Genomic DNA, 12,597 nt, shown 5'->3' with positions numbered 1-12,597 from the left:
TCTCTGATCAGGTCCCTGATCACTGTGGAGCACGTGTGATATCATTCTCTTGGAAATAACTTTATTATGCTCTAGTTCGGAAACCATTTGCTTTCAGAGATGGGAAGTAAGCTGTGGTGATGCTCTGCACTGCCATAGCTTCAGGCTGGGCACGGGAGGTGTGGAGGGGACTGCAAGCCCACCGTGCAGCCTTAGACTATGCTGAGGACCCGCTGCGGCAGATGGAAATGCACATTCAGCCAGTGGTCCAACAGCTCTGCAAAGGGCCCAGTCACCTCACAGACCTGCTCCCATCAGACTGCATCCTCGTCCTCCCTCTGTGGGGCAGGTGGGGCCACGAGCAGGGGGAAGCCAGCTCACAGCTCCCACCAGCACTGCCCGGCCCTGGGTACAGCCACAGGCCACCCCATGGCCCTGGACCATGTGGGGATGGGCAGCTCCCACCCAGCGCCCCAGGGACGGGCAGCGTGCTGCACGTGCAGCTCCTCACCATTAATGAGCTGTGTAACGTGCCCAAGCCATCGGGCCCACGTGATAAAGCTCCACTTTCTTTCCTCTTTTTTCTTCCCTGAGAAAGCCTTCTTGCACAATGTCCATTTTTAGCACAGGCTGGAGCTGGATCAGATGCCTCACATGTGGTCTCCACTCCCCAAAAGGAGAGATCAGCACTTCTTTTTCTCCAATCGTTTACTAAAGGCACAAAATCTGAAGATTAAAAAATTTCACTAATTCCCTTTTTCTGCTCTACAGGCTGGATAGCTGTGCCACATTGACACAGCCATCCTCATCCACTCCTGTAATCTTCTTTCATTAGACTGGCTAATTATGTGAGCTAAAATGAAAGATTATGAACTACAAAACCACAGGCTTTAGGACAAAAAGCAATCATCAGCTGGGATCAGAAGACATCATGATATGTACGAGAACAATAAAGAATTGCTTCTGTGGCTGTAGAAAACACTTTGGGAAAAGAGATTTTTTCCAAAGGCTTTTCAAGGCTCTCCCCTGTGGGTATAATGGGGTGTCCTCCAATTAACTGCCATGGAATCAATTAAGTTATTGCTCAGTTCTTCTGGGAAATTCCAAACAGAACTGGCAAATGTTGGAGATAAAGCACTGAGCAGATGGACTGCTGATGGCTCTGAGATGCCAAACATTTTCCTTTTTATCACAGTCAGGAAGACAGTCAGGCTTCTGGGACAGACATCCTATCTTCTCCTGCTTGGATCTGGGTGGAACCACAAGGATGCCTCTGCCTGAGAGGCCCCACACACCAATGGGCACTGACATGGAGCAGCTCCTGCTCTGACACTCCTGGCCCTCCCAACTACTGGGGCTTCCACGCCAGCGATGGACCCTGCTGGCCTGTGTCAGCTGGTCACAGCAACAACACGAAACCAGGTGCTTTCCCAAACCTCCAGCCATTCTGGTTATTTCTCAGCTCCTCTATGGCTCTTCTCAAGCACAGTGAAAACATTGGTCTGTGCTCTGGCCTCCCATGAAGCCTGAGCTCACCAAAGCCCTGGGCAGAAGCAACTGAATTTCAGGTTGCTTTTTCACACCTGAACTTTTCAATACAACAGTTAGTGACCGTTCAAGTGGCACTGCTGGCAGGTACCAGGTCCTTGGCTGTCCCCACATCCCTCATCACTGCTGCACAAAGAGCTGACCCTGCACCCACTGTAGCAGCGACTAGCACTCTTACTCTGAGATAGCTGTACATGCAGATGGACATCCAGTTGGTGAGCATCTTCTCCACCACTGATTCCGTCCTTCTCAGCATCAGCTTGGGGTTTTTGGAAGCTGAAGCATCTATTAGATCTACCAAGAGGTCCTTCATGATGCTAGTGTAATACTCCAGTTTCCCATGCAGCGCAATCGTAAGCAGGGAGGCCAGGTTACACCTGAAACACAGAACGTGTAGGAGTCAAGCCCCAGTCCAACAAGACTGAACTGCCAATTGGCACTAAAAAACCTAGCACAAAAAGACAGTCTCTCAAACAACTTTCACGACCCTTCTCAACAGTGTTAGAAGTTTCAACACTCTTCCAGTGCTGCAGGAGCTTGGGTCAGCTTGCACTCTCTTACTGGTAAGCCAAAGGAGTGAGTGCTCTTTAGGGTTTAAGGCCATCCATTTCTAATAGAAAAGTGGGAGGCAAGTGTAACTCAACCATCCACTGAAATGCATGGCCCCAGACAATGGCTGGATTGCTACAGGTTAGGAAGAAATCAGTCTCCTCCAGCTGCCAGGTCTTTGGTTTTGAAGCTCATACCTGTCTCTGACAGCAAAGTCCTTCTGTTGCTCGAGAGCATGGACAAACACGATGAGGAAGTGCTTGTTGTTGAGTAAGGTGGAGAACAGCGAGATTCCTTCTTCCATGTTGGGTCTGCAGTTCTCAGGGATCTGAAAAAAAATTTAGAAAGCAGAGTGAGAAAACCCTGTTTGTTGTTTTCCTCCAGCTTTTATCCCCCTTGACTGCAGGGATGTCCCTACTGAGCACACAGAGGTACTGAGAAGTGCCCTTCCTCCCTCTGCCTGACACAGTCAACAGTCTCCCTGGCAAGGGACACGCAGCTGAGCCAGCAGGGCACTGGCAATGGCCCCTGCACTCAGTTCAGAGCTCACCAGGACACCTGGAGCACTGTGGCCAGTTTGAGGCTCCCCACTATGAGACAGACGGAGCAAGTGCAGCTGAGGATTGACAAAACAATTAGTGGGTGTACAGGAGAGGTGACGAGGGCTGGGTTTGGTCGGCCTTCAGAAGTTCTAATGGGAGATCTTACTGCACCCTCAGCTGCCCCATGGCAGGGCAGAGAGGACAGAGCCAGGCTCTTCTCTGCCAACACAGTGCCAGGATGAGAGGCAAAGGATACCAGATGGAGCATGGGACATTGACTAAATATAAGGAAGGCAGTTTTCACCTTTAAGGGTGTCATACACTGGAATAAGGCCCCAGGAGGCTGTGGGATTTCTGTCCTTGAGGATATTTGGTACAGTTGGATGAGGTCTCAGAAAACATCTAGTTTGGGATGCTTTAAGCAGATCTCCCTTCCAACCTTAGCAACTCTCTGACTCTTCAATCCCTACTCCCTGTCCACTTCAAACCCAGCTCTGGGACAACAGCAGCTTTTACCAAGTCACTTCTTGGTAAAAGGAGGAATCTCACTTATGAGGAACTGTGACTGAGGCTGAAGTGATACACAGTATGACACATCTCAGGTAGAAGAGCCCTCAGCAGAGCCGGGAAGGATCCCAGGGCAACGCTCCTTCATGCAAGAGCAGATCCATAGATCTGCCTTCTCTGATCAGCCAAAGCTGATCCAGTGCTGCTCTGTGTTGATGGTTTGCAACACCCAAAAGCGTTTGTTCTGTTACTGGGTTACTCACCTTCCATTCCCCCACCAGGAGCGGATGTGTTTCCTGGACCTGGGAGCCCACCTGGGAGCTGAGCTGCTGGGATGGGAGGACGTAGCACTCCTCGTAGAGAGAGGAACACTGGAACCAAGCACAGTGTTAGGGGAGGGCAGTGCACCTGCCCGGGGACTCCCTGTGTGCTGTGCACCTCAGGGGAACGAGATGGGAGCCATGTCATTGAGACTAAGACCACCCATCACAAAGATGGTTTGCATAGTTTATGAAGCCTTAAAATACTTTGCAAGAGCCTCTTGAATGAGCAAACATCACAAGGATGGGGATAGGCAGACATCTGCGCAGACACAAGGCTGTTAGGGCAGGGAGACTGCAAATAGACTAATGTGACAGCTAGAAAACTCCCAGAAGAGAAAGCTTTATAGAAGACGAAATCAAAATAGAGGAGTTCTGGGTGTTTTAACATATGTAACTTTTGAAACAGATGGGAAAAATGTTTAAATCTCTAACATTCATATAGCAGCCTGAATCTTAAAGCCTCTAGTGTGCAGAGATATGGAGAGTGGATAACTGAAAAACCTGAGTAATAGCTACTAATGAAACACTCTGCAGTCATAAAACATCATCTCGCTCCTCAGCACCGACACACAACTGCCTCAGGGGTGACATACAGCTGTGGGGAAGGGCAGCCACTGATGGGAATGACGGCACCAGCGTGTCTGGTGCCGCCCTGCAGAAGGACTCTGGGCAGACAGACTGGGACTGGGTACCCAAGGGACATCTTACTGGGAGCACCAGGCACCCAACTTGGACAGGGAGGGAGGAAAGGGAGAGACAGAGATGCCCAAAGGGCTCCTGAGGACCGGCTGAGCTGCTGGGAATGCTCAGGAATTCCCTGCCTGGAATAGAAATCCCCTCTCCCTGAATGTCAATGGCAGATTCACCCTTCAGCCACCCTTCAATCTCCACTGAATGGAATGAGGTGACTCTGGAGCCCTTGGGGAGAAGAAGTCCCCAGAACTCTGCTCATGTGAGAGCTCTTCCAGAAGAGGGTGTCCAATGGTTCCCAGGACACTGCCACCACCAGGCTATGTCATGTGCAAGCAACCCCGACCTTACTTGATGCCCCAGGAGCTGTGGCTCCACTTTTGACAGTAATTGAGGCTGAAATACATGACAAGTAAATATATAACAGTGGAATGATTTTGTGACACTGTAAAAGCCCTTCAGCAGAGCCCTGATCTGGTTGGGAAGGACCTCAGTGCTATGAGGTGCCCGTGACACTCGCTGTCTCCTTACTTTGGGGAAGAACGTCCTGGTGACAAAGTGCTTGTACTCCAGGAAGGGGATCCCTTGGCTGCGGTTTAGCTCCTTGGTCAGGTCTGTCATGTCTGTCTGCAGCTCCGCGAAACCTTGCACAAAGAGACCCGCAGATGGTGAGAGCCCAATCCTCCACCAGGCAAGACAGGCTGGCACCAGAAACACAGCACGTCGCATCTCCGCCTCCTTGAGCTGTTCCCTTGCGGGGGCTGAAGCTGGGTTTTCTCTGAGCAGCAGATTCCCACCGAGGTTTAACCATCAGCACTGTAAACCTTGTCTCGAGCACTGACAGAACATTCCTGCCCATGGAGCCCAGTACCATGGGGCTGGGCAGGCAGTTCCCACAGGATGGGACCTCAGCCGACGCAGTGGGGTCACGGACTGTGGGACGGCACGTGCTGACACCTGGATCACTTCTCTCATTGCTCTAGCAGGAGTGTGCTGCAGTTTCTGTTGCACCCAAGTGCACACTAAAGATTAGCATGGCCTTCAAGCAAACCTCTGACACAGCTAGGGGCCATTAACTCCAGGACAGGGAAGCTGGTTGCACTGCAGATCAGTGGCTTGCCCAAGGCAGGCAGCAGGACAGCAGCAAAGCCACACTTCCAGCCACTGAGCCTCATTCCCAAGCCCTGCTGAAGCTCATAGGCAATGACAGAAATTTTCCTATAAATAATCCTAAAACTTTTACAGCACAGAAGGTGAATGCTATCCCAGCATCCCCCTTCTAGCCCTGGGTCCTCCTCGGTGCCCAGACGGTGACTTACCTTTGCGGATTTCCTCCCGGATCTGCGACTCCATCTCCTCCATCTGGAGCAGGGTTTTCTGCCAGTAGCGCTCAGCTCTGCGGCTCTTTGTGCAGAACACAAAGAGTGCTGGAAAAGAGAAAGGGAACAAGCCTTTTGGACTCAGGAGTAGTTGCAGCTGGGATCAGAGAGGTTCCCTCTGACACTGTGCAGAAAGCTAAACCCAAAGTTGGTTTCACACCTACCACCAGTCTGGTATCTACTCAGGCGGTTGTCGATTTATCTGTAAATAAGTAAAACCAGCTGGAATATAATGATCATGCTGTAACTGTCATCTTCAATTTAGGTGTGGGCTGTCTGTATTCAGCTAACTGTATACTAATGTGTTCCAGCTGATTAATGGATACAGAATACAGGATGTTTACCACCTGTATTACAGTGTTCATGTCCGACAGTCTTCCCATGCCTCCAGAAATATGTTTCTAATGATGGGTGGTGCATTTAATAAATAGTGTGCGTTACAGCCTCTATTAAAAATAAATTAAATCCCCATTAGAAACCACTCATTTGCTGTGGAACTGGCACGTTTCTTAGCTGCACGTTGTGCTGGGCAAGCAGCGAGCAGGTACCCTCAGCTCAAGAACAGAAGTGTGCTGCACAGCTTCCACCCAGGGTCGCACACTGGTTGTGCCTTCTCCACACCTGCAGCTAAGAATGCAGGCTCTGCTCTTCCTACTCTGCCAGGCACCTGTCACTGCCTGTCCTGATGACAGGACCTCGGGCTAGGAGCACCTCTGGGATGATCTAGGACAGTCATGCCTGTGAGTGAGCCCTGTGAGTCAGTATGAGCCCAAGACCAGTTTCTCACATTCTTCTTATTTGTATTATAGTAGCTACTAAGGTTTTGGAGAAAAGGGTAAGTTTATAATATCACAGGCTCAAGTAACAGAGTTGAGCTGCAGATTCAGCCAGCAAAAGCTCGGTGCTGCAGGGAGCTGTGGAGCCTTGGTGCTGGTACTGGCTGCGTGCCATACAAACAGCAGCTACCTGCTGCACCCAGACCAACTTCAGGTACTGCATAATTGCAGCACTTGGAGTCACCTTCACCACTCCACACGCAATGACAAAAACCCCGGCACAGCCTCGAATGCATCATTCTTTCCCTTACCTACAACAGAAAGGACCAGCAGGATGCTGCAGATGACGATGGAGACAATGATTGCGGTCTCTCCTCCCCCAAGGTGCAGCATCGCAATTGTGTAGTTGAACTTTCCAACTTGGATCTGGAGAGGGAGAAGGAGGGAGGAAAAGCAGGAGCTGAGCAGCACGTTGCCAAGGGGCTGGGAGCAGGGAGGGACACAAGGCAGGGCTCAGCAGACCTTCGCCCAAGGACGCGCTGCCCACACTGGCGCAGCCCCCTGGGCTCCACGGGGGGCCAGGCTGTGCCCTTCACTGCCAGACCTGGGTACTCTGTGTTCAAGGGAGCCCAATTCACTTCCTGAACTCCTGGGGATGCTGAGGCTGCTCCCAGCAAGCTGCAATGCTGCAGCAGTGCCCATCCCAGGGCCACTGTGGGGCTTCAGTGGTAGAACTGCAGGCCAACAACACAGCCTCACCATACCCACCCCAGAATGAGACAGCCCTTCCCTAGAGAGCCCATGGCACTGTACAGGACTGCCTGTGCTGCTCTACTAGAAAACCACTTCCACTAATCATCGACTTCCATTATGGCTCTGAACAGACTTGGATCCCAGCTGCACTAGCCTTTCTCCTCTTAAAGCAGAACTGCTGCCACCCAGGAGAAGGAGGGTAAGAAATTTTCAAGTCCTTGAAATACAAATAAACTAAGGGAATAAAATAAATATAATGAGACCATAGAGGAGTAACGATCTGTGGCCAAAAGAGTGAACAGTGTGCAGGAGGTGCTGGCTCTGCTCCCAGCTTGTACTTCTTGTGACACCAAGCACAAATCACTGGTCTCCTGATCTCCAGAAGGGAAGAGGCCAGCACAAATCACAGGCTGGCCAGTTACTGGGCACCATTTACAAACAGCTCTTTGGGTCCTTGGGATGAAAGGATTTCACAGCATCATCTGATAAGGAAAACTCATGACCACACAAGGCTTTCACTTCTGGAAATGTGAGTTTCACTTCTCTCAAGGAATGAGAAGTGAGAGAAACTTGAACAAAAACCCCTGAAACAAGGTAGGGAAGAGCTGGAATAATATGATAACATCTGTGTCACACAGACCCTCTGGGAAAGGTAGCCCCCTGGGCACCCTTGGTGTACCACATGAAATCCAGCAGCTGGAATTCTCAGTCGCTGAGCCAAAGCCGTGCCAAAAGTGGGGCCTTCCCATCACCTCCATCACCAGACACCACATTGCACACAGCTCCATCCTCTGGAAAATCCAGCCCTGGCTCTGGGAGCACTGGCACAGGCACAGCTACTGCCAGCAGAAGGCTCCGGACATGGAGAGCTTTGGTCTCCACCCTGGCACATTGTCTGAGAACCACGGTGCTGGACAGGGACAGGAGCCACAGCACTGCACAAGCATCTGGGCAGGTTTGCTCAGCAGTCTCACAGCCACCTGCCCAGTCTGGGGATCTCCACATCTTCCCTCTGAAATGCTGCAATAAGGCTGCTCCTCAACATGATTTCAGTCTTTTTTTCCCCATCAACTCAAAGTTTTGCATTTTTCAGAGGAGAAATCCCATGTCTGCTCTTTAATTCAGTGTTTAAACAGTTTGGTCATGAACAAAGATGGGTCTGAAGGCCTCGACAAGCTTGTGTATCTGGACAGGTCTACTCAATACTTGGTAAGACCCAGACAGGGACCCCTGCACATACCTGCCCTGTGTCACCAAAGCCACTGAGTGTGTTATAAAGCAGCAGTCACCCATGGAACAGATGGTAGGGATGGCCTGAACCATGTCTGAAGGTTTAGCAAGGGTGCACAGGTGTGAATACAAGCATATTATTTAGCTGCACTTTCACTGCTGGTGCACTCTGAACAGTCTTGTGATATTTAGGGCTAGGTATCATTCTCCTGCTTCCTGGGGACCCACTAAGGCACTGTCCTGAATGATTTATGTCACACCAAGACTGGCAAACTCATAAATTCCTTTTCTTCCCCAAAGGGATTTCCCTGTTTCTCAGTTCTTTAAAAAAAAAAAGTTACCCTTTAAAATTCCATTAAAATTACTTGGGAAATTTTGCTACTTCTGCATTACCGCATTTCCAGTTTGCAACAGAATTTCATATACCTCAAACTGTTGCCAGTAAACTGGACAACCCTGTCAGCAAACTGGTGGTTCATTCTCATGCTTTTCTTCTGGGCTGCTCAAGTCCACAGCTCCTCAAGTCCCTTCAGCCTTCCTTTTCCTCCCTGCCCACACTACGGGCTCCCACCCATCCCCGACTCTAACCCTGCCAATACAAGGACGGGGAGGGGGCAGCAGCGTCTCAGAACACAGAGGTGGAGGCATTTTCTCTCAGATACAAAGAGCTGTAGTCACATCCCTGGATGGCAATGGACTGCATATGACATGAGGGAAACTGAGGGCGAGCACAGCAGTTCAGTCAAGCCCTCTGGAAAACAGGGCAGCACCAAAGCATGGTGAATTTTGCAGACACAAAGAGGAACAAAAGCCCTGAACACCGAAGTCTTTGCAGTGACAAAGCAGCAGCCCCTGGAAGCAACATGAGTCTGTCCGGCCCTGGTACTCCTCTCACCCTCCTGGTCACATGCAGGGACCCAGCTTGGTGAGGGCCAGACTGTCATGGCCATTCATGGCCCTTCTGCTGGTGGGAGCAGAGTAGCTAGCTGAAAGCTGTAAGGAATTCCCCAAATGTATCTCATGGGGGACAGAAAATCACTGCAAGTGACAAAACCTCACATGCCTGAGACCTCACTGAGCCCCAGCAGAACTGAGTAACCTCCCCCTGGCACAGTGCAGCACCTCAGCAGGCAGCTGTTCGTGTCCCATGACTTGGAGCGTGGCAGCCCCTCACCACAACTCGGGCAGCCTCCATCCCACTGACCAGCTGCCCCAGGACAGCTGCCAGCACGGTGTGCTTTGTGCACCCTTCCATCTGTGCAGCCTTGTGCGGGGTCACCAGTGGGTGAGCTGGGCAGGTCCCTCACGCACAGGGTTTGCAGCGGGACCCCTCTGCCCTACACGCTCACAGTGCGGGGCTCTGGAACTCACCGTCACAGGCAACTGCCTCTCTGAGGTGCTCAGCGACTCATTGACGGAGCAGTGGATGACTTTGTCTGAAACAATCTGGATCTCACATGAGATCAGGCCGATTTTCACCTGGTACTCATTGCTCTCCAGGCCCAGGCTGTCAGGCTCTTTCTAAAGACAGAAATAGAATCAGGATGTCAGGCTGCAGAGCAGCAGCTGGAATTGCAACTGATCTTCCTGCTTTACTTTCCATATTCCCCACTGTTTTGCAGACCTGGGAAGACTCTCCCTCACCAAGGACATTTTTCCAGCACTCCACAGGAAAGTGAGAATCAGGCCATTCCCCATTTTCCTGTTTCCCATTCCTCACTCAGTATAGGGCAACGGGATGAGCAAGCCCCTCATGGAACCTGGAAAAATCTGCTTTTGATCTGGCCTGCTGTGCACTGAAGATAAAGATGTAAGCGCCCACCTGGGAGGGAGAAGGATGTACAACAGAGGGGACAGCCAGGGGATGCGCCTGTGGAGCCTGAGAAAGGGGGAGCACACTTCTGGAGCACGTTGCAAGCAGGAGGATATCCTGCAGTGAACAATGGCCTTTGAATTACTATTGCTCATCGTCCAGGCCACTCAACTGCTGCACCCTGACTTCCTTGTGAGCTGAGCTGAACTCAGTAGTCAAAACAGAAGAATGCATGATTTGTTTCTGCAGGAATAAACACCTATTGTCAGGCTCGTCTGCAGCACCTGCCTTGTTTCAGGCCAGTGCATTGTCATTCTTTTTCACACATCCAGTATTTCATTTAGTCTCATGCTATGACACTCTCCCAGGCAGCTCTGTCTCAGAGGGCATCCTCAGGCCAGGCTGCATCTCCTGGGACAGAGAGACACAGGAGCAGCATGCTGAGCCTGAAGCACGTGCTCCTGCCTCTCCAGTCCCCAGCTACCCACTTCTCTCTCCTCTCCCTGTGGGCGGTCACTGCACTGGTACTCAGGACTGCAGAGCTGCCCATGGGGGAGCAGGCAGCACCCCGAGAGAAGCAGAGCTTTAACAGCCACTCTCTTACATGTATGACCAGAGTTAAGGGCTCGCCGGGATGGTGCTTGATCCACTTCTCCTTCTTGGCTGTGGAGAACTGGGGGTCAGCATAGTACTCCAGGCTGAACTTGCTGAAGTGCAGGGCCTCCTCAGGGTACATCTCCTCATCCAGAGCTGGGCGGTCATCTGTGTAGAGGCGCCCATTGAGGTAGAAGTCGATGGGGGCAGGCTTGCTCCCCACAGTGATGTTGGAGGCAGCTGGAGAGGGGCAGGTGATCGTGGTGTCAGTGTGAACCCTGCAGCACTGCAAGCAGGAGAGCGCGAGAACATCAGAACCCAGCACCGTGAGCGCTCTCAGCCCATCCTGAGGCGTGGGCTGAGGCCTCAGCTGCACAGCCCAGCCATCCTCTGGCAGTGGACACCAGGCCACACCCAGCCAGGACACCCACCGTGTGCTCTCTGCCGATGCCACGGACAGCCATGGACACGTTCTGGACCAGCCCAAAGCCTCTTCCTTCCAGGGTGATGATCCTGCCCCCACTTTGAGGAGACGGGAAGAAAGAGAGGGTGACTGCAGAGGACAGTGCAGCAGCAGGTGTGATGGCTGTCTCCCTCCTGTCCTCATCTCTTTTCCCAGAGATGTTTCCCAGCTGCTTGAGCAGAAAATGTGACCCAACAGCCAAAGTCTTCCTGCTTACAGTAAGGATCCACACTGCTGCCATGGTATCAGGGAAGGAAGGAAGGAGGAGCAGATGCTGTGGTGGAAAGCGGGAGGGCCTCTTCCAGCAGCAGGAGACATCCTCTGCCCCTACCCATGACTCTGCTCCTGTCCCTGCCACTCAGAGACCTGCAGAGAACTGTGAGGCTTGAAGAGGGGAAAGTCCCTTAGAGGCTGACAGGGATCCTGCATCTCCTACGAACTTCTGATTCAGATCAGAATGTGAAAGTTGTTGTGTTTTGTACCTGCTGGGGGGAAAATGCGACCCATGGGCCTCTCACTGTGCAGTCAACTAACAACATGAACAAGCAGCACTGATGTGCACAAGGCAGAGCAAGGGCTGCTCATCTGCACCCTGGATTTACCTTCCCCTTCCTCCATATCATATTTGACCTGGTTAGAGTATTTGCCAGGGAACAGTCAGGACTCACAAATCCTATTATGTGAAGAGCACTCCAGGCACAGTGACTTTGGCCGTGAGGCCCCAAGGTTCTCTGAAGCCTGTGGGTATCACAGGTGGTTATGACCCAGGTTTCTAACTAGGAGCCTGTCACATCTGCAGACTAGCTTACAATTTCTGTTTTGGTTTAAATTTTGTTTATATGAATTATTATTTTATCAATATGGTAACAGAAATCGGTTCCAGCTAAATTTTTACACAAGTTATTGACACCCTCATGGTCAACAGCCCAGCAGCATGGTGAGCAGTCAGACTGCATAAGCCACCACACAGGCTGCAGAAGTCACAGTCCCTGCATTCTGAAATTTTGGAACTGCTGTAAGTGCTAATGAAGCAGACTGAGGTGATGGAGAAATATGCCAGTGGTTTCCCTTGTGACTACAAGCAGGGACATTCTTCCCCTGTCTCTTTTTAGACAGCACTCTCGACACTCAGCAGTTGGGAGCCTCGATGAGTCATGACTCTGCCTTTCCACTAACATTCCCACAGCCTGCGGCCTTGGCGCTGTGCTTGGGAATGCCGAGAGGCGGCTTTGTTCCAAGGATCAGAGCACCAGAGCCTGCTCGTGCTCGCCCCTGGGTGTGCTGCTTCCACCAAGGTCCTGCCGGCACAGCTGCTGGCATCCCAGATTTCCTGGTCAGCCCTGGATTTTCCAGGCTTCACAGCTGAGGAGGGTGGGATTTCACTACGATATCCAAAGGAACAGAAGCCTGAGTGCTCCACAGAGAGACGTGAAATTAAAAGCAACACACTT

General features: G+C 51.5%; 1 protein-coding gene across 1 annotated transcript in view; it reads right to left on the bottom strand.

The window, feature by feature from the left end:
* PLXND1 (plexin D1) overlaps positions 1-12,597 on the bottom strand; it is a 69,474-nt gene that overhangs the window by 18,426 nt on the left and 38,451 nt on the right. Inside the window, exons 17-25 of the mRNA XM_032699111.1 lie at positions 11,115-11,205; positions 10,694-10,969; positions 9,648-9,797; positions 6,605-6,719; positions 5,458-5,565; positions 4,670-4,782; positions 3,389-3,496; positions 2,274-2,404; positions 1,706-1,904 (exon numbers count right to left, since the gene is read on the bottom strand). Of these exons, the coding sequence (XP_032555002.1) occupies positions 1,706-1,904; positions 2,274-2,404; positions 3,389-3,496; positions 4,670-4,782; positions 5,458-5,565; positions 6,605-6,719; positions 9,648-9,797; positions 10,694-10,969; positions 11,115-11,205 (1,291 nt within the window). The remainder of the gene's footprint in view (positions 1-1,705; positions 1,905-2,273; positions 2,405-3,388; positions 3,497-4,669; positions 4,783-5,457; positions 5,566-6,604; positions 6,720-9,647; positions 9,798-10,693; positions 10,970-11,114; positions 11,206-12,597) is intronic.

This window comes from Chiroxiphia lanceolata, chromosome 11 (genome assembly GCF_009829145.1).
Source record: "Chiroxiphia lanceolata isolate bChiLan1 chromosome 11, bChiLan1.pri, whole genome shotgun sequence".
In the NCBI taxonomy this organism is placed as follows: Eukaryota; Metazoa; Chordata; class Aves; order Passeriformes; family Pipridae; genus Chiroxiphia; species Chiroxiphia lanceolata.
The sequence above is the reverse complement of the archived record's forward strand: the minus strand, read 5'-3'. Positions and strand labels throughout refer to the sequence as shown.